At 38.6% G+C, this 21,406-nt stretch overlaps 1 protein-coding gene across 1 annotated transcript in view; it reads left to right on the top strand.

The window, feature by feature from the left end:
• Window positions 1-15,566, top strand: part of TXNRD1 (thioredoxin reductase 1) — a 35,386-nt gene extending 19,820 nt beyond the window's left edge. Inside the window, exons 8-14 of the mRNA XM_070947708.1 lie at window positions 655-747; window positions 1,789-1,865; window positions 5,091-5,247; window positions 5,626-5,733; window positions 7,604-7,699; window positions 10,038-10,172; window positions 14,846-15,566. Coding sequence (XP_070803809.1) covers window positions 655-747; window positions 1,789-1,865; window positions 5,091-5,247; window positions 5,626-5,733; window positions 7,604-7,699; window positions 10,038-10,172; window positions 14,846-14,908 — 729 coding nt within the window. The 3' untranslated portion in view covers window positions 14,909-15,566. The remainder of the gene's footprint in view (window positions 1-654; window positions 748-1,788; window positions 1,866-5,090; window positions 5,248-5,625; window positions 5,734-7,603; window positions 7,700-10,037; window positions 10,173-14,845) is intronic.
• The last annotated feature ends 5,840 nt before the right edge of the window (window positions 15,567-21,406 follow it).

Below are 21,406 nucleotides of genomic sequence, written 5' to 3'. Positions count from 1 at the left end.
CAAGTAACTGAAAATATGTCTTTCTTAAGGGACAGATCAGGCTATGAACATAATGAATAAATATCAAATAATGGAAAAACATAGCTTGCAAGATAATCTCTTGTGAGATTCTGGCCTATGACCCAAAGGACATTACTGACCTCTGTTCTTAGATTTTCTAACTCAGACCTGGTGTACTCTTCCTACACTCAGCGCCAATTATTTGAACCATCATCAGGCTAAGAAAGAATATTTAAATACAGCAGTATAAAAAAGTTTCTTGGTGGACTAGGAATGGGAAATTGATGAGAACCTAGATTTTAAAATGCTGGTCGTATCTTTTTGCAAGAGACATGGCTGCCTCCCCTGTGCCCAGGCCATTTTTAAGGAGATGTGGATTGAAGTGGTCACATGAACAGCTTCCTAAATTTAGTATTACTAGATTCAAAATTGGTTTCTTTCTGTTCAAACTTCTGGTTTCTTTGGAGGGAAACAAGAGCAGAAAGAAAAATAGGTAGATCCATTGCAGGAAATGTCTTGAAAAATGATCATAACAGCTGTTTTCTTTAAATCACAAGATAATAACTAAAATATAAGCATATAGAAGAAACACTGATTAAAGTTTATCACTATCTCCTTTTTGAAGTTAATATTTAATTTATAAAAATATTGCAGATTCAACAGATTAAGGCAGGGACTCCTGGACTGCTAAAAGTTACAGCTCAGGCTACAGAGAACTCTGAAATAATTGAAGGAGAATACAATACAGTAAGTATTTTGCATTTGTTATTTTAGTTTCAATTAAACTGTAAAATGCCTCTGACAAGAATAGGCAAAGGAATGACGAACAAGATGCTTCCTCGGTCAATGTCATGATGGCTTCAATCATATTGGTGAAGGATAGATTCTTTCAAAATGTTGACGACCACAAACTAATTTAAAAGGACGCATAACAGGCTGAACTACTTGCGTTGATCTTCCATCAGTGAACAATCACAAAACTCAGGAACAGCTGCTGGCTTCTTAACATTCAAGATCTGCTTCCTGAGTTGATTGTCTAGAACTAGTGTAGTTTTCAGTGCTTTTGAACATTACAAAGCTGAATCAGTTGCTTAGTTTTTCCCTACCTATGTCCAACTATATTCACTTCCTGACACTTGGGTGCTATGTTGGAAAAACATAAACCACATATACATAAATAACAATAATAAAAGTAAAAAGTTGGCAGCAACTTAAGGAAATGCCAAACATTGTTGGCATTGTTTGACTGTAGTGGACAACTATTTTGTGGCCAAAATGGGGCCACAATTAATGCAAGAGTAGGGGCCACAGTGAGATATTAATGGAACAGTCATTTAGGTTTCATGGATATGAATGGGACTGGATTTTGTAACATTTTTATATCACTTTGGATATAGTGATTGGGGAATTCTTTCCTTTGGTCTTTTGATTGTACAAATGAAGTTTACCTAACTATCTTCGTATCTTTCCAGCCTCATAACAATAAGAAATTGAAATTCCACAATGCTGATGGCAGAATTATGTTAAGGGCTCAAAAAACTGTATAAGAGACAAATGAAATCTTAGAGATACAAGATGCCGAACTCTGCAGTGTAATCTGATTCACACTAGTGCTTGATCATAAAATTGTGACATTAAAGCTATTGCATACTAATATTAGTTGAAACTGCTATGCTATGTACATTTTTCACAACTTAATTGTGACTTATATCTTGTTGAGTATTCACAAAAATCCTCATAAACTTCCTAGGATAAGTGGACTTAAATTAAAATATTGCTGTTCTTCAGGTGTTGCTAGCAATAGGAAGAGATGCCTGCACAAAAAAAATTGGCCTACAGAAAGTTGGAGTGAGGATCAATGAAAAGTAAGGCTAAATTTCTTGTCTGTTCATTATAATATGTCTCTTTCTTGCAACATCAATCTTGAAGTCTTTATGCATATAATTTTTCAAGGAAACGTACATTTCTTTTCTGAAACATAACTGCTGCAGCAAGAATGACACCATAATTACAGCTTCTTATTACTGGATATGCCAAAAGGGCAAACTTAGCAATAATTAAAATGCTAATGATTAACATTCTGCCATTAAGTCTTTGGTGTTATCTCACCTTGCCAGATGTATTGGGCAAAGAAAACCCTGAGCAATATTTTTTATTTTGTTCTATTTTCTTGGTGCTTTTGATGGGGTGCAGAGCTTATTTTTTTTTAGTAGTTTTTATAAGAGGAAAAACATGAAAAATACAGCTTTTCAGTTGCAGCATTATAATAATTATAGCCCTCCCCAGCCATATGTTTGAGACGAGTGGCTACATGAATTCAATTAATCAATTATTTAATAAATAAAGAAAACTTGAGGATTGCAGATTTCCCCCCATTCTATACAGCTACGTCTTAAAGGCACAAAGTCAAATCTCCAAGAACTTGAAATTCTCTAGCTATAATTTCTTTTCTGATTTATTACTGTGATGTTCTACTAACTACAGAGTTCCCCAATCTTTTCGGCTTTGCAGATGGGTGGAGGGGGGGAAGGGGATAGTTCCGTGTGAGCAGTGGGCAAGCACATGCGTGCAGCTCCATTTGCGTGAACAGCAGACACACACACTCACACAGTTCATTCACATGGAGTGTGCATACTGCTTACGCGAGTGGGAATGCGCTTGCCAGCCCACCACTTCCATGGCTCGGTTCCAAAACGCTCAAGGCCCGAAAGTGGGCTACAGCCCAGGGATTGGGGACCCTTGTTTTATTATATGGACTTTTGCCTTGACAGCCACGATTCTGCTTGATTTATGTTCAGACAGATTTGTAAAATTCAGAGCTTTTGATCCAGACTCTTAGCCAATTGTTTGAGCATCCTAAGCCACAGCTTTCAAAAACCTGTGTGGTGTGTCCAATATTCCATTGATGCCATCACCATTCATTTCTTTTTGCCATCAGGCAACCCCACATGGTCTTCCTGACTATATCCAACTTTGAATGCTAAGGCAATGTTAATAGTGAGAGTAACAAGTCCAAATATTTTTTTCCTACCACATCTTTAGTAATAAAGTTACAGTTATTCTTCTTATGGCCTCTAAGAACCTCAGAAAGGCATGTCTAGTGGTGAGAGATAGATGCGGCCCAAGATTCTTTGTCTTTTGTGTGGTTTGGGATGTGTGTATGTTAAAGTGGGGAAAAGTTCACATATCCCTTAAGTGAACATAACCCTTAATGTCTGGATTACATGTAGCCCGTGGATTATACACCAAAGATATACAGGAATCTCAGAAATCTCTAATCCAAATAGCAGTTGAGATATAGTCATATATAGTTTCAATGAGGCTTATCTACCCATCTATGAGACCATATCTATTATAAGTATCACATTACTTATAGGAAGCAATCTTCTCTTGCGTCAGAATTTTGTTCCATCCAATGGCATCTGCAGGAAGTGGTCAAAATAGGCAAGTGGTAGATGTGGCATCATGATGCTAACCCTGCCCCTTTTGTGTGAATGTTACACACTTAACAAAGGAGGCAAGGCTTGCATTGTGATACTGTGCTCACTTTGTTGCCTAATTTTACAGACACATGAACAGCCATGGATGCTATAGCGAATGCTGTAAACCATGACTGCAGGTATCTTTAGTATTTCAGGTAGGAAAATCAGTAACAGCCTGGTTTCTGTGAATTTGAAAAACGTGATTCTTTTTTGAGCCATGGTGGTACAGTGGTTAGAATGCAGTACTGCAGGCTGCTTCTGCTGCCTGCCGGCTACCTGCAATTTGGCAGTTCAAATCTCACCGGCTCAGACTTCCATCCTTCCAAGGTCGGTAAAATGAGTATCCAAATTATTGGGGGCAATATGCTGACTCTGTAAACTGCTTAGAGAGCACTGTAAAGCACTGTGAAGCGGTATATAAGTCTAAGTGCTATTGCTATTTGACTATCCCTGGCTTGGAAATGGTTGCAGCCTTCAACATAATAGGTCTGCTTTTAACAGCATTTTAGGGTACAAATAGAGGTAGTCCTTGACGTATGACCACAATTGAGCCCAACATTTCTGCTGTTAAGTGAGACATTTGTTAACTGAGTTATGCCCCATTTTACAACCTTTTTGTTCACAGTTGTTAAGTGAATCACTGCAATTGATAAGTTGGGAACATGGTTGTTAAGTGAATCTGGTTTTTCCATGGACTTTGCTTGTGAGAAGGGCCCAAAAGGTGATCCTCATGACCTTGGGTCACAGCAACGGTCATAAGTATGAATCAATTGCCAGTCATCTGAATTTTGGTCACATGATCATGGGGATGCTGCAAAGGTTGTAACTGTGAAAAACTGTTATAAGTCACATTTTTCAGTGGCGTTGTAACTTTGAACAGTCACTAAATGGACTGTTGTAAGTTGAGGGCTACTTGTATTTGCATACAGGAAGTCCTCAACTTTCAGCAGTTCATTTAACGACTGTTCAAAGTTACAACAATACTGAAAAAAATGACTTACGACCATTTTTCACACTTCTGAGCCTGGTGGCATCCCCATGGTCATGTGATCAAAATTCAGACACTCGGCAACTGACTCATATTTATGATGGTTGCAGTGCGGCGAGGTAGTGGGATCATCTTTTGACAAGCAAGTCAATGGAGAAGTCAGACTCACTTAACAACCGTGTTACTAACTTAACAACCGCAGTGATTCACTTAAAAATGTGGTCGTAAAATGGAGGAAAATCCACTTAACATATGTCTCACTTAGCAACAGAAATTTTGGGCTCAATTGTGGTTGTAAGTCAAGGACCACCTGTATATGCTCTGGTTTTGTCTTCATGCTTTATTCTGCTTCTGCTACTGAGATCTGCAAAATAATATCCTGATGAAAATGCCAGAGCCAGTGAAGAGTAGCACTTAAGGGGGGTTCAGACAGGGATGTGATGCAAGAAACTGCATTCTTGTTTTGTTTGTTCGAATCACCAGTTTTTCTCTACTAGTGTTTCTCTCCAAAGTGCATGTTATGGTCCCTTTTTAATGAGATTATGATTCTTTTAATTAGCAATCAAAAACCTTGCATGTGGATCATTTTCTTTTCTCTCTCTCATCCAATCATCTTCTAGTACAGGAAAAATCCCGGTTAATGACCGGGAACAAACAAACGTGCCTTACATCTATGCTATTGGAGATGTCCTGGAAGGCAAACCAGAACTCACCCCGGTGGCAATTCAGGCGGGTCGGCTGTTGGTGAGGAGGCTTTATGCTGGAGCATATACAAAGGTAAGCCAGTGCTTATCATTATGGTTGTAAAAGCAATGGATTTGCATTTTTGTTTTAAATTTATGCACATGTTGTTGGTAGCTAACATTCATAAACTTACAGCAACAGTCCCAAGTGAAATTCTTCCAGATGTTTTGAACTACAACTCTCTTCGGACTATAGCCACCATTGCCGGTAGTTAGGGATGATGGGCATTACAGTCCAGCAACATCTGAGGAAAATAAACCGGGGAGAGATTTAGTGGTGTTCTTTTTCTAAGTTTGTGATCGCCCTTGAATTAAATGCTCCTACTTTAAAACCATCTAATGCTCTGAGATATTATATGCTTGTGGTTCTGACAACTGTAATCTCTTATCTCCAAATATTTTTCCTTGACAGTGTGATTATATAAACGTCCCCACTACAGTATTCACTCCTTTGGAATATGGAGCCTGTGGTTACTCAGAAGAAAAAGCAATTGAAAGATATGGCAATAACAGGATTGAGGTATTTTTGGAAACTGCTAATGTAGACTATGGCTTGTTTGATTTCTTTTCTGTTGTGACATGAAATTCAGAAATGTTTTTTGCATTCCAAGTCTCCCGATGATGCCAATCAAGTGAATGATTGTTATTTACTTCTCCCTTGAGGGCAAATTCCTTCTGCACGTTATATGATTGTTACTTTTATTCTGCGTGTGATGGGATCTACCTCTATAAAACAAGCAGGTGGTTGGATCTGAAAATCAAATTCTTGTGTTTTTAAAGAAAAACACCATACTGTGTGCAGAGCAGTTATCTTTTTGATAAGCAATATGGGGTCTTGGCTGGTGCCAGAGTCAGCTGGACATGGCTCAGAAAAGGGAATTTCCCCCCCCCCCATCTCTCCTAGGCAGGTCTCCATGATAATCCATAATCAACTCTTATTGACTTTGTTACAAATGCCCTGGGTCCAGCAGCAGCAGCCAACAACACAGGGTCTAAAACAGTGATGGCTAATCTTTTCTTCCTCGGGTGCCGAAAGCGCACGTGTGCGTGCTACAGCACACACGCGAGTGTCCACACCCATAATGCAATGCCCCCTGTGTCCCCCACACCCCTCCACATGTGTGCACGACCCCCTGCGCTTGCCCAACTTTCCTGCATGCGCGTGCAACCCTCCCCCGTGTTCCCCCCACCCCCTGAGCATGCGCGTGTGACCCCCCAGCACCCCATTTTGGGCTTAGCAGGCCTCCCTGAAGCCTTCTGGGACCAAAAACGGGCTGTGGGGGGGTATATCACACACACCCCGCGCATGTGCGCACGACCTAGGCCGACGCTCGCGTGCCCGCAGAGATGGTTCCACGTGCCACCTGTGGCATGCACGCCATAGTTTCACCATCACAGGTCTAAAAGGTCTCCCGTAGGGGCCTGAGAATGAGCTCAAGGGCCTGGAATGTGCCACAAGGGGGGAAAAAAAACCCTCTGGCTTCATCCCATCTATTTCACTAAATTTTCCCATACCCATAGTTACTAGGATGTTGCAGCCTCCCCCACTCTCTAAAACCTTCCCCTGTCCAAATTGGTCCATGCCTAAGTCTATAGACACCCCACCCCCCAATAATGTGCAGTAATCTCAGCCCAGGATGCTTCTGTTTTGTTTGTTGCAATCCCCAGTATTTCCAGTAAGCCCACTAGTTGGAGATATTGCATATTATTGTCCAACATATTTGGATGGCAACCAGGTTAGGAAAGGCTTATGTTCGTGTAAGTTTTCATTGGAATTAATGGTGTGTCAGGAATCTAAGAAAGAATATCTAGATCTTCCTCATTTATCAGTTAAAAGAACAGCTTCCTTACCATTTAGATCAGTGATGGAATGTAGTGAGGAGGTGGATTCCCAGGAAGGAGGGGTGCATTCCAGAGGAGTAAATGACAATTTACTCCAGATATTATGTGCAAAAGAGAGAGGATGAAGACAACCCTTCCCTAATAGTTCATGGAGTGTATGGTACAGTAGAGTCAAATAGTATAGTACTCAGTTTGACAAGATTTTGTCTATAGGTGTGGAACACCAAAATAATTCAGCTTGGAAGAAGCCAGGCTGGGGAACTTTGGGAGTTGAAGTCCAATCATCTTTAAGTGGCTACAGTTGAGAAACACTGATTTAGAGAAAGGCCATTAGTTAAGAAATGAAATGTCTCTGCCTTAACTAAGCTAGAAAAAAAATAAGTTCTAAAATAAAAGCAACCCAGTTGCTGAACTTCCTGTAACTTTGCTCCTGTTCTTTTTCAGTAAATCTTGTTAAATGAAATGACGAAGGGTGCTGCTGACGTGAGCTTGACAGTTGGCTGAAATTCAGCATCAGTATTTATATATCATTTTTTTTCCTTTTTCAGGTTTACCACAGTTACTTCTGGCCACTGGAGTGGACAGTCCCATCCCGGGACAACAACAAATGCTATGCAAAAATTATTTGCATTCTTACAGATAGGGTATGCCAAGAACACTTTGCTTTTTTCCTGCAAAACGATCAGCATTCTGCAGAAGGAGGAAAGGGAATGTTAATATTCATTTTGCACGCACTGTGACTCACCACCTGATTGCTTTCTCTCTCTCTCTCTCAAGTATACCTGAGATGCTAATTGAATCTATGTCATCTTCAGATCCTTAAATTGGAGCTATCTGGAGCTGAGGATGAAACTGCTGCCTTCATTTAGCAGGCATCAATGAGATCTTGAAAGTATTAGCTGGTTAAAATCCACCCGCAAATCCACTTCTAAATTATAGAGTCATTGTATAATAACACCTTGGCTAGGCTTTGCAACCATTAAATAGTATCCCTCTTTAACTTTGCTCAGTCCTTGGTTAATACTGGGAATGTTTTAATTTGTGAGATATAACAACAGCTGGAACTCAAAATACCGTGGAACAACTATTGTATCCTGAGGCTCAAAAGCTGTTTGTGTTAGGTAGGGCAAGTGGGCCTTAATCTCTGTGGAACCTTCCCACAGTTTCCACTGCAGTTAAGTTGGACACATATTTTCTAATCTAAATCAGCTGTTCCCTTATTTGCAGTTTTTCAGAAATTTGACTCCTAAATTGGATGTGATAACTTGAAAGTTTCAGGCCTGCAACCAGCAATGTGAACCATTTTACTCAGTCCTGCTGAGGGCCCCTTCTCTGATGCTGCTGTCAAAATGCAGCAGTTGGCATAAAGAGCCAGCCATTCAAAATTGCCCATTTATTCCAGGACATTTTTCCCCCCTAAAATATTAGAATATATGATATTTTAATTAAAGGAGTTGTGAAGTCCTAATTGCTCAGAAATGATTGGATTTTGATACCGTTCTGTAGCTTGCCTCTATTATGTCACTTTTCTTCAGTATTTCAGGAAAAACACTGAAAGTCTTAGCAGCCAAAGGAATTCTGTCTAGCCTTCCATGACATATGGTTCAGGAATGTATAATTTTTTCCAGATTAACAACCAACCTTGGTACACTACTTAAACTGTGTCATATCAAGAATTATACTCTAAAAGGAAACAGGCCATGACAGTGGTGGGATTCAAAAATTTTTACTACCAGTTCTATGGGTGTGGCTTGGTGGACGTAGCGTGGCTTGGCATGGCAGGGGAAGGATACTGCAAAATCTCCATTCCTTCCCCACTCCAGGGGAAGGTTACTGCAAAATCCTCATTTCCTCCCGATCAGCTGGGACTCGTGACGCAGAGAATAGATGGGGGCGGGGCCAGTCAGAGGTGGTATTTACTGGTTCTCTGAACTACTCAAAATTTCCGCTACTGATTCTTTAGAACTGGTCAGAACCTGCTGAATGCCACCCCGGACCAGGACAAAGTATGATTTGTACCAGGAAAAAAATGACTTGTGTACAGTAGGAGTAAGGAGTTGAATCTTGACCAGAGAATCAGAACTTCTGATAAATGGTCAATCACATATGAGGGGGCAAAACTATAGAATGTGCAAGGCCAGCCCCAGGTTTGAGGTCCCTCAGATCCATATTCTTTTCTTTATTTCAAAGAATGAGGTGCTTTTTCTCATTTAGGCAAAGCCAGGGAGCTATATCCAGTATGAAATCCACTAGGACATTTCCATGTGGTAACTTAAAAGTTTTCAATAGATAATGTAACAATCCTGTCTAAGTTCATAAAGCTGCAAGAACTGCTACCTGAGTGGGAACAGCAAACCGAGAACCGAGTTCCATGTTGATTACGGACAGATTGGCTGGATTATTTGATAGAAAGCCTCTTTTTTTTTCCTGAATTGGCAAAATGCATGATAAAAATTAACTGACAATTTGCTGCCCTTTCCTGATTCTGAGGGCAGACTCCATGGCTTCCAGATTTTCTATTTCTTTGTGAAATCTTTATCACCCTCAAGCCAATTGCTATGGTTTGAGGGAGATAAAGGGTTAGGTTGAATATCCAGCCGGGCTTCTTCAAATCACATTATCTCTAAACCGTCTCACTGTCACTTTTAATAACCAAAAGCCTTTCAGGTTGAAAACAAGAGATGATGGTTAAGTGATCGTTGTTTTTTTAAAGAAATGCTTTATCTATATATCAAGTAGCTAGTAATTACTTCCTGGCTTTATATTTAGGATAAAAATGGCCTGTCATCTTTTGCATCATTTTTGGTAATTTATAAAACTTCTTAGTTGAATTAAAATATATCCTTTGTGCAATTTTCCAACTAGAATATATGGAACAGAAAAAGTCCAATGACAGTACTCTTAGGAATGAGCAATCTTTAGACAAGGTGGACAAAATAATTGACTCAGTTAAGTCCTTTTTTTGCTCCTCTTGTTCCCTAGAATCGAATTATTGGTTTCCATGTGCTTGGTCCCAATGCTGGAGAAATTACTCAGGGATTTGCAGCAGCCATCAAATGTGGAATAACGAAAGAACAGTTGGACAGCACAATAGGAATCCATCCAGTCTGTGCGGAGGTGGGTATCTGGAGCGGGTTGGCAAAAAGCCTATATTTTCATAGACATTTTATTATTTTGGAGAGCAATTTTGATAAACACTTTTTTCTTCTCCTTTACTATAATCAGTTGGCTGTCCTGCGATGGGAAAAGTGTGGAGCAGGGGTCTCCAACCTTGGCAACTTTAAGACTTGTGGACTTCAACTCTCAGAATTCTGGGAATTGAAGTCTACAAGTCTTAAAGTTGCCAAGGTTGGAGACCCCTGGTGTAGAGGAACAATTAAGGTGTTCGACTTGCACAAGGAAGTTTGAGGTTCAAGACTCCTTTGAAACTGACAGGGACCAGTGAAAATGAAGGTCAATCCCCCTGTAACTGATTTAAGCTCCTGGAGAAAGTGTGGAATTGAAACCTAAAGAACTCCTCAATAACAGAACTTATGTTTTCCCTGTGAAAGCTCTTGGGTTTAATTTTTGGTATTTCAAGAGAGGTCTTGGAAAGTCTCCTATTAAACCCCTACAGAGTTTCTGTCAGTCAGTTTGATGCTCAGCTAAAAAAGGTCTTGAGTTTAGATTTGCAAGGCTTAACAGAAGTGCTTCACATTTACCTTCAAAGTTTCATGCCAGCATGAGATCCCTGTAATACTGAATTGTGAATTCTCCTGTGAATCCGTGAAGCTGCAGTCTAAATGAGTCATACCTAAGTTAGTATCGACAGCAAACAAATGTCAAGAAAACACAGGCTATTCCTGATCTGAGTGTTCCTGTTACTTGCCCCAGCTCCTGCAAACTTAGCAGTTTGAAAGTATTCAAATGTGAGTAGATAAATAGGTACCACTTCAGCGGGAATGTAACAGCTTTCTGTATGCCTTGATGTATAGTCATGATGGCCACAAGACCACGGAAATGTCTTCGGACAATGCTGGCTCCCTTGGCTAAGAAATTGAGATGGGCACCAGCCCCTAGAATTGGACATGACTGGACAGGGGAAACCTTTACCTTCAGCTTTATAGAGAAATTTTTAAAAAAATATTGAAAGAAGGCAGTGCTAGTATTGTTCCTAGCAGCAATACTTTTGTATTGTTGCTAGGAGGACAATATAATTATAATTAGGCACAATGGGTGTTATTTTTATATTTGGTGTACCTAATTTCAGATATTTTTTTTTATTTACTGTACAATTGTTTGATTTTTGTATTGTATTTATTGTATTTAATTAATTAATCTGTTTTAGACTTGCTATTGAAAATTAACACTGAGTGCCAAGAAACCGCAGCATGAAATCATTTCTGTTTTTATTCTTGTTGTCTTACATCTTAGACAACAGATTGTACATTTTAGACTCACCTGATTGTATCACTGATATACTAATAGTAGGTTAAAAGAAGAAAGCACACAATCTAACCCAAGATCTTTATTTTGTTTCCCATAGAAACATCTTTAAAAGTTTGATCTGAAAAAATAATAATAAATTATTTTCTTCAAATGCCCTGTGTTGGGAGAAATCCAGGAAAGACCCCTAAAAGCAGAATATCTTTGCAGATGGTACAGAAGAGAGAATCATCTGGATGATTTCTCTCAACATTAAAATGGAAATATTAGTTGTATCCTTGGAAAATTACATGTTAGAGTAGCAAAAAATGGATTGAAATTATATGTGAATCTAAATGAAAACAAAAGAGAATGAATCTATTGTCTTTCCTTCTCCCCCTCCTCCTAGCAGATCTGCAAAAGTAGAATTTAAAGATGTGCAGAATTTTAGGTATGAAATTTTGCAGAACACTTCATTTTGCATTCACATAAATTAGAATGTAATTATTACACTTAAGAGAACTTTTAGCACTAGCAGTGCCAAAAATCTTTTAATAGTATTCAAAAATGAGAATAAATATTTCATAGAAATCAGTATACTGCAATAATTAATTTGGATTTAAGCAAAGTTAAATAAATGGCTATATTTAAAAAGCCAGCAGCTACTAATAATGCTATTCAAAGCCAGAGACGGAGGAAGATTTTCAGTCTGCTGAAACCTATCCTTAATATTTTCAGGTGCACTAAACTTATTTGCATGGCTAAGATATGCAGATGCTGTATCCTGTTCCTATTCATTTTCTCCAAAAGGTGGCTTTGATGCCAGCTAATTGCCTTGCTTTGAACCTTTTAGATTGAATTGTGTTTAATTTCCTGTCAACTCTGTATTTAGATGTCCTGATAGCAAGGTTGCCCAAGAATTAACCGAAGACAGCCATATTTGTTGTCATTTCCTCATCAATTTGTTATCTGAGTTTAGGATTGAAAAAGCATCCTAAACACTTCCAACGCTGTGTGAAAAGCTATAACTGCTCAGTCTAGTGAGCAAATCTAATCCATAAATCTAATATTTTCATAAATATCAAGGGCCATTTGCCGCAGCCTGATGTGTTCATGTGACGTTTTTGTTTGCAGTTTTCTTCTGATCCATCCAGGGCTGACCTCAAATCTAATTCCACCTCTTGGGACTATAGATTTGAGTTCTGCCACAGCTTCAGATCCAAGCATAGTGGTCCTTTAGGCAATATATTGTAGAGTCTTCTACATCTCTTAAAAAAAAACGTAACAGTTGAAGGAAGTGCAAATAAAAATGGTGCGAGGAACATGCTTTACACAAGCAGAGCCTCATAAAATTCATAATCTTATATACACTAATCCAACTAGCCTTGCTTAGCTTCTAAGCCTAGATTAAAAAACAACAACCAGGAACTGCTCTCTTATTTGTCTTAATAGGATTAGTACTTGGATGGGAATCCAGAGGGCAGTGTTTCTCGATTTAGAGACTTTAAGATGCCTAGACTTAACTTTCCTGAGGAATTCTTCCCTTGTTGAAGTCCAGCTACCTTAAAGTTGCTAAGGCTGTAAGCTAAATTGGGAAGTAAACAAACAAACAAACAAACAAAAGAAACCAAACCAAACCAGGATGGAAAAATGCAATAGCAACCACTACCATATCATTACCAAGAAGGCAACATGGGCTTTTTTATGCAGCCACCAAACTCAAGTTTTGTGTCTTAGTGGACAACCAGTTAAATATGAGCCAGCAGTGTGTGGCGGCAGCCAAAAAAGCCAACACAATCCTAAATTGCATTAACAGAGGGATTCAATCAACATCAAGTGAGGTACTAATACCACTCTATAAAGCCTTAGTAAGACCACACCTAGAATACTGCATCCAGTTTTGGTCACCACACTATAAAAAAGATGTTGAGACTCTAGAAAAAGTGTAGAGAAGAGCAACCAGGATGATTAGGGGACTGGAGACTAAAACATATGAAGAATGGTTACAGGAACTGGGCATGACTTGTCTAGTGAAGAGAAGGACCAGGGGAGACATGATAGCAGTGTTCCAATATTTGAGGGGCTGCCCAGAGAGGAAAAGATCAAGCTATTTTCCAAAGCACCTGAAGGCCAGACAAGGAATAATGAATGGAAAATGATCAAGGAGAGATTCAACTTAGAAATAAGGAGAAATTTTCTGACAGAACAATCAACCAATGGAACAGCTTGCCTTCGGAAGTTGTGGGAGCCTCATCACTGGAGGCTTTCAAGAAGAGATTGGACTGCCATCTGTCAGAAATGGTGTAGGTTCTCCTGCTTGGGCAGGGGGTTGGACTAGATGATTTACAAGGTCTCTTCCAACTCTATTAATCTGTTAAATTCATCTTGAAAGAAGCTTAGTTTGGCCTCACATGTTCCATATGAACTGGCAGTGATTTCCAATGACATCAGGTAGAGGTTTTCCCATCTCTATTTGTAAATGGTGGAATCTGGGACTTTCTGTATATAAAGCATATTCTTTGCCACTGAAATGCAAGACCCATATTCTCCTGTGAAATAGGGATTGCTTCTATTTGTGAGGATGCCTGAACGTCTTTTCAGATTGACACATCAGATCCTATGAGCATGAAGTTGTCCCATGTTCCCTCCCATATCCCTTAGGTCTCTTGAAAATATTTCTTAGCCAATGTTTACATTTTTAGAAAAGGAAACACTGCTCAGCCCTTGTTGATTTTGTCCACCCGAATATTTGTACACAACATATGAAAGACTCACTTGTTTCGCTGCCACACATGATGATTCTGTGTGAAGTTTGCCTTTGATAAAGCGTAATCTTCCAAAATGTTTTTAATGAGATATATTGCGCTGGTTCTCAGCCAGCAAAAGCCTTTAAGACAAGGGGACTCAATTCTCTAATTTCAGTGCAAATTTAAGTAGATAATCATTCCTCTACACTAAGCCATGGCTTGTTTTGACTGACTTCCACAGATTGGTAAGTCACAAACCATGATTTACAAACCTCAATGCCTGTTTCAGACATGAAAAGATCATCCATGCAAGAAATATTAAACATGACTTAGTAATAAGCAAGTCCCATTAGTCTTTCTAAACAGTCTTTACAATATGAAGAATAGACCAAAGTATTGCGTATATGAGGATTCTAAAAATCTGAAAAGTTCTCATAATAAAATCTCAGTCCCATATGCTGCTTTGGCTAATTAAAACCAATCTCAAAGTCAGACTAGTTATTTGTGGATATAGAAGGCCACACATCCACAGAGAAATGCTTCTTAGAATTGAGCAAATCAATGTAACTTTCCATATCCAGGAAAGCTTTTCTAAATCATATCCATGTCTTGTGTTTTTCTCCCCTTTTGTCTTTTTAGATATTCACTACATTGTCGGTGACAAAGCGTTCTGGTGGAAATGTTGTTCAGTCTGGATGCTGAGGTTAAAGTCACCCGCTGTTTGCCATTGCCAAAGACTGACTTTCATCACTGTTGCAACCTTCAGAAGTCCGCAGCTGGGATGTAAGAACCATTTAAACCTGCTTTCCTTTCAGCTTCAGCCGGCAAAGGAAGCAGATGAAGAGCACTGAAAGCTGCAAATGAATTGTGATGATTGCATGGCAACTGGCATGACAGCGGGATAGGCCCATGATCAAGATGCTGCTGGCAAAGCATTGGCAAGATGCGTCTATGAAGTCGTAGCCTAAAACCAGTTTCTCTGGTAGGCAACGATGGAACAATTGCCAGCACAGCTTGAAACTTTTTCCTCTCATTGGAATAAAGAGACTTAGCTTCACTTTCATGATTTTTATAGACCCTCCATCAACACAAATCTATCTGGATTTCTAACAGAAACAAATGACCCAAGTTCTGAAGAAATAAATATGCTTCTAATATTGAACAGCAGATCATTGTGCCCTCTCAAATTCTGTACAATTGAAAGGGATACGGTGTCACTGTTATTCCTGTTTAGAAACTGTGCTGTATCTCAGATGCTAATTACATTAAGTCATTTCGACAGGAAAAATCCTCCCCTCCTCCATCATCAAAGCAAACCATGTCTGAATTATTTATATAAAAGACTATATAGAAAGAGATCTATAAATGTGTTCCTGAAAGCTTTTCTGGTTCATAATGTTCCTTTGTGCCTTCTGAAGTACTTTTTTTTCCCTTGATGTGCTGGATATTAATGTGCTCTGTTTAAATCGACTGCATCTCATTTCCACACACATATCACCCTGTTCAATTGTGACTGAAGAAAAATGGGCAGTCTGTGGCCAGATTATTTTTGTAAGTAATCAGTTACTCTATTGCAGGATTCTCTAATCCAGGGGTCTCCAACCTTGGCAACTTTAAGCCTGGAGGACTTCAACTCCCAACAAAGCTTGCTGGGGAATTCTCGGAGTTGAAGTCCTCCAGGCTTAAAGTTGCCAAGGTTGGAGACCCCTGCTCTAATTAGTTTATTGCAGGACTCTCCCAAGTCTCTGAGAGAATTTTAGAGAAAAAAATGGTATTTGTCATTTCTGATATAGTCCTGTCTCCTTGGTACCTCTTAAGGGTTTCTTAAAATAAATATTCCTTCTCCCCTAAATCTGGGAGGTGCAAAAGTTCAAATCCACATGTAAAGGTCCAATTAAACTGATTTATTGCTAAACAGCCTATGCCCAGGAATCTTCTTAACTAATGGTTAGTATCTGCTTGGAGTTAGATAAGGGTCCACTGAATTCAAGTGTGGGGGAGTTGAATTTTGCTGTTTGTGACTACATATGGATTTTAGGCTGATCCCTCTTTTAATTTCACCCCCAGGTTCTGCCACTCCTCCTCCTATACAATCCCAATATAAATCAAAACTTTCTGCATAAATGATTTAAGGGCACTGTGACTTATGTTCTGAGAATGACATGTGCCTCCCTCAGCAAAGTAGTGTGGGACATAGTTGCAGTGGTTTTCTTTATGTCCTGCTTCACATGTTATATTAGATCCTGGTTTGCTTAACCAGTTGCAATCAGTTGGGTTAATTCCATTGCTACAGCATAAACTGATATCATAGAGACTGATTATTCAATCTGTTGAAATAAATCATTATTTCATAACATGATTCATTTCATGTTTCATAACATGAAATAATCTTTGTTATTGCAGGTCATGCAATGCTAGTTATGTGATGCTAGTCTGTTTCCATTATTCAACTGGATTGAATTTAAAGGATCTTTCTTGGATTGGCTGTTGGCTTAGGAGTCAAATTGTTGGCTCAAAATTTATTCAATGTATCAATACAGAATATATAGTATATTATATATATTATATATATTTATATAATAGATAGATACCATAATAGATCAATAGATATAATAGAAAATCATTATATTTTGTAAAATATATATTATATTATACAAAAATATAATATAGCATGTTCTGTTTAGTGAGAGTCCAGTGTATGCCCAGAAAGTAATTTTTATAGAGAGGCACAGAAGAGCTTAATTGCTGTACAGAGGAGTCCTAATCTTGTCTTGCTGCTAAAACTCCATTCTTAATTCCCTGTCAGAAAACTGCTAATGGTTTTAAATATAGTTTTAGGAAGTGGAGATTAGATTTACTTCTACCTTCTGTTGGTACTAATTTGATCAAGGATGTAGGTCTATGTAGCATCAGGCAGACATGCTGAAATATAGACTATTATAGCAACTTTTGGTGTTACAAATTGACTGTTGGCATTACCAAAAAGACAAGATAATGTTCACTTCCTGCTGGTGAAGCAAGGATGGAAGCAAGAAAACTGGATTATATATCTATACTAATTGATATAACTACTTCAGAGCAAGTTTCATTTAACAAAGGTTCTTAATAGATATTTCCAGTAAAAGGCCTATTGGGCTGATTTTTTCTAATCTAAGGCTAAATAGATAATTAGCACAAAACTGAGCCCAAAATTCCCATTGCTAAACAAAACAGTTGTTAAGTGAGTTTTGCCCATTTTATGACCTTTCTTGCCATAGTTGTTAAGTGAATCACTGCAAATTAGTAACATGGTTGTTAATGGAATCTGGCCCTGATCATGTGACCATGGGGAGGCTGCAACAGTAGTAAGTGTGCAAAACGGTCATGAGACACTTTTTTCAGTAACTTGGAACAGTCTCTAAATGAATTGTAAGTCAAGGATTACTTGTATAGCCAAAAAAGCCAATAATTCATGTCATGTTGGTCCATGAATCTTCACCATGCATAGGTGTTGGATTTCAAGGGCACATCCCTCATTCTTTGAAGTATGCTTTTTGTGGATAAGACTTCTTATGTCATTGCAGAGCATCAGATAGTTTAGGATATTTTTGTAGAGCTTGGCTGACCTAAGTACCGGTTGCTTCACAACCTCTCTGGTATAGGACTTGCATTGTTGAATGTGTCTATGAGAATAGCTGAAGAACAATTTCAAGTAACATTTCAGCCAAAGACAATAATGACTAAGTGAGGTAAATGAAAAATGGAAACCACAATCATACAATCCCAGAGGTGTTTTTTTTCAAGAGGCAACTGGACTTTCTGGTTTTCCTTTGAAGATGTTTTGCTGAAGAAGCTTCTTGGATGAGAAGTGAAATGTCTTCCAGAAAGTCCAGTTGCTTCTTGAAAAAGCACCTTTGGGACAACCATGACCTGGATGACTGAGAATCTCCATAGACACAATCACGCAAGCACCTAACAGCTAGAGGTCCACACCCTGAAATTCCAGAACTTTATATGGCTTCTGGGAGCCTTGAATGTGATCCCTGGAATTCTTACTCCAGTAACATTGCTACTGAATCCTATTTTTAGATGTGCCAGGGGAAGATTATTTTTTTTAAAAGTAAGGAATAATATATAGAATTTCTATTTTTTTCTGTTTTTTGGAGTATAGCCTTGCCTTCCCCTCAAAAGTTAAATACAATCCTCAACATGGAATTTTATTTATTTATTTATTAAATTTTTATACCGCCCCCTCTCCCGAAGGACTCGGGGCGGTGAACAGCCAAGATTAAAAAACATACAATATAAACATTAAAATACATTTAAAACAAAATTAAATCCAAAATGGAATAGTTTTCATATATCCATTTCAGTATTTACTGTACTTTACACAGTGGTGCATAATCATTTAGTTCCCTGATAAGAACTTGGTGAGGCTCTCCAGAGTCTATTAAACTACAACTCCTAGCAAGCAATCCTAATCAAGGATGTGGGATCTAGGAGTTGTGATTACTTATATACAGGTAGTCCTCAACCTACAATTGCAATTGGGACCAGAATTTTCATTGCTAAACAGGATGGTTACTAAGTGAGTTGCAACTGATTTTATCTTTATTGCCACAGTTGTTAAGCAAATGATTGCAGTTTAAGTGAACCATGTAGTCATTAAACGAATCCAGCTTCCCCCATTGACTTTGCTTATTGGAAGGTGGATGAGAAGGTCACAAATAGTGATCACACCTGACCCCAAGATGCTATAATTTTTGTAAATACATGCCAGTTGCCTAGCTCCCAAATTCTAATCATGTGACTGGATGTGCTACAATGGTGTGACTGTGGAGATGCTACAAGGGTTGTGAGATCCTTTATTTTCAATGCTGTTGTGACTTTGAACAGTCACTAAACTAATTGTTATAAATCAAGGACTACCAGTAGTTCTGTTAGAAAATCACAGCAGAGACAAGATTAGAACAACCATTTTTGATTTGTAGCTTTTTAAAAACTCTCTTTAATAGAACAAGGAAATCTTAATGTTTGGATTATTACAGTACTCAGAATGTCAAAATAGAGATGGTCTTTTCCAACAATTCTAAAAACAGAAGCTTGCTCAAGAACAGCAACTATCAAACCAAAATCTCAAAGCAAAGTCCCTTTACGTTTTTGGAAATGCTTTCTACAGAATTTTTCCCCATCTAGTCTGAATTGTAGCTTATGAAATAAGCTGTCAGCTGACTCATCCACCATCTCCTTATTGTTCATGTCTGCTCTCTCTTCCATTCCTTTCCCAGCCTCCCGTAGCAGTTAAGTTCCACCCGCATGTATGGGCAGCATCTCTACCAATCTCATTTCTCAGGTGCAATGAAAGATACACTGCAGGGGCAGCAATTTTCAAGATGGCACTTGTGGAGGAGCCACATGTGTCCTAGTAGCATGGCTCACCATCATGCTGAGAACTGCCCCAGGTGCTTGGGTTAATTTGTGAGATTCCAGTTTCAGATTCAAGATTCCAATGTCTCAGAATGCCCTAGTCCTGCCATTCTGGGGAAGTGTGGTTGTGGAAGGTTTAAAATGTAACATCACACTTAATAATCTGGTACTGATTGCAGTTGATGTGCTGATGCTGGATTGCCAAAAAAGCTCCAGCAGGCCAGGAACATGGTAAATCATGCTAAATAATAAAATACTAGTGCATTCTTTGTGAATGAAAACAGTTACTCCTATGGCCAACCAGTCTTGACTTCATAGGAAGAGTTAGTGTGATGGTATGCTGATTATTTCAAAGATGAACCCAGGCTGCCCTTTATGTTTTCATTTTGATCATAGAGCTGTGATATGTTGTTAGTCTGTATTTCATGGTTGAAGTAATAGTCCAGGGCCATCTCTTTTTGTACCCTGTAAACATTGGTGTTGCAAAAGCAGTTAATAGGTGAAAAGTTGAGTTCTAAAATTTCTTTAATTTTGAATCATCTCTATACATTTTAAAGATGCAAGAGATTAGAAACAAATAGAAACAAATGAATGCATTTCAAAAAAAATTAGTGTCTTTGCTGAGGAATAGGAAGGGTAGATTTAAAATCAAGGACACTGGTCAAAGACACTATTGGCACAAGCTGTTTCCATAAATTATTTCATTTCTGAATTTATAAAGACAAGGATTTAAGTTAATTAGACATTTAAACAGACACACGGGATATACCTGGAGGCAGAGACAGGTTGGCATGTTGCTGAATGAGTGTATAACTTTTTCTGTTGCTGCTATTAATTCATTTGGGAATGATGGAGCCGGCAAGTGGAATAAGGTGTATGCAGTGCGGGAAAAATGTTAGAAGAATTTTGATGGATTAGACCAAAGATCAGTCTAGTCTGCCGACTTGTTTCACCAATCAGATGTCTCTGGAATGTCAATAAGAAGCAGAGTGGAATAGCAAACACTTCAGTCGCAAGACATCAGAAACATTGAGTATAGACACTCTGTTTAACAAAAACAGGCCTCTGTATAAGGCAACATCTTGTGGATACAATTTCACAATTCTACCAAAATCAGTAAAGAAAGAGAGGGAGGGAGGGACAGAGGGAGGGAGAGAAAGAGAGAGAAGCAAGGAGGAAGAGGAAGAGGAAGAACAAGAGGAAGAAGAAGAAGAAAAGACGACTGCTTCCAAAGCAGCCTTTCGCAACCTGGTCCCCTTCAATTGTCTATTGCTGTTGGGATGATGGAAATTGTTGTTTCATCACATCTGGAAGATTGCCATTTAGTAAGGCAACATTTGATCATGTATGACAGATTTGAGTCAGGAATGAATAGCCTCAGGAGGGTTATTCAGGCACATCTTCCTTTGATACCTATGCCATAATGCAATATGTTTCTTGTTCTACCTGTTAACTTGTGTACAGGCAGAATGAAAATAGGGATAGCAAAGATTTCTTCTGTTTCACCTTTTAATTCAGTTTAGATAATTTTGCACTTGTGTTAGTAGACAATATGAATAAGAGTTAGCATATAGCGTTAGGGTTCTTCGAGCATTTTTGGACTGCAAACATTTCTAAACTGGAAAGCACATTGAAGCTCAATGACTACCCAACATTTGCAGTTCTTCGATCATTGCATTGTAAGTGTCCAATCAAAATCTGTATGGAAAAATGGCCACTTATGGAAAGTTAACCCAAAAATAATGTATTGGTGAAAAGTAATACAATTGATGCACTGGGGGAATTATTTGTAAA

This window comes from Pituophis catenifer, unplaced genomic scaffold (genome assembly GCF_029215685.1).
Source record: "Pituophis catenifer annectens isolate HBS135680 unplaced genomic scaffold, rPitCat1.0.hap2 SCAF_7, whole genome shotgun sequence".
In the NCBI taxonomy this organism is placed as follows: Eukaryota; Metazoa; Chordata; class Lepidosauria; order Squamata; family Colubridae; genus Pituophis; species Pituophis catenifer.
Note: the sequence above shows the minus strand (reverse complement) of the source record. Positions and strands in the feature narration are given on the sequence as shown.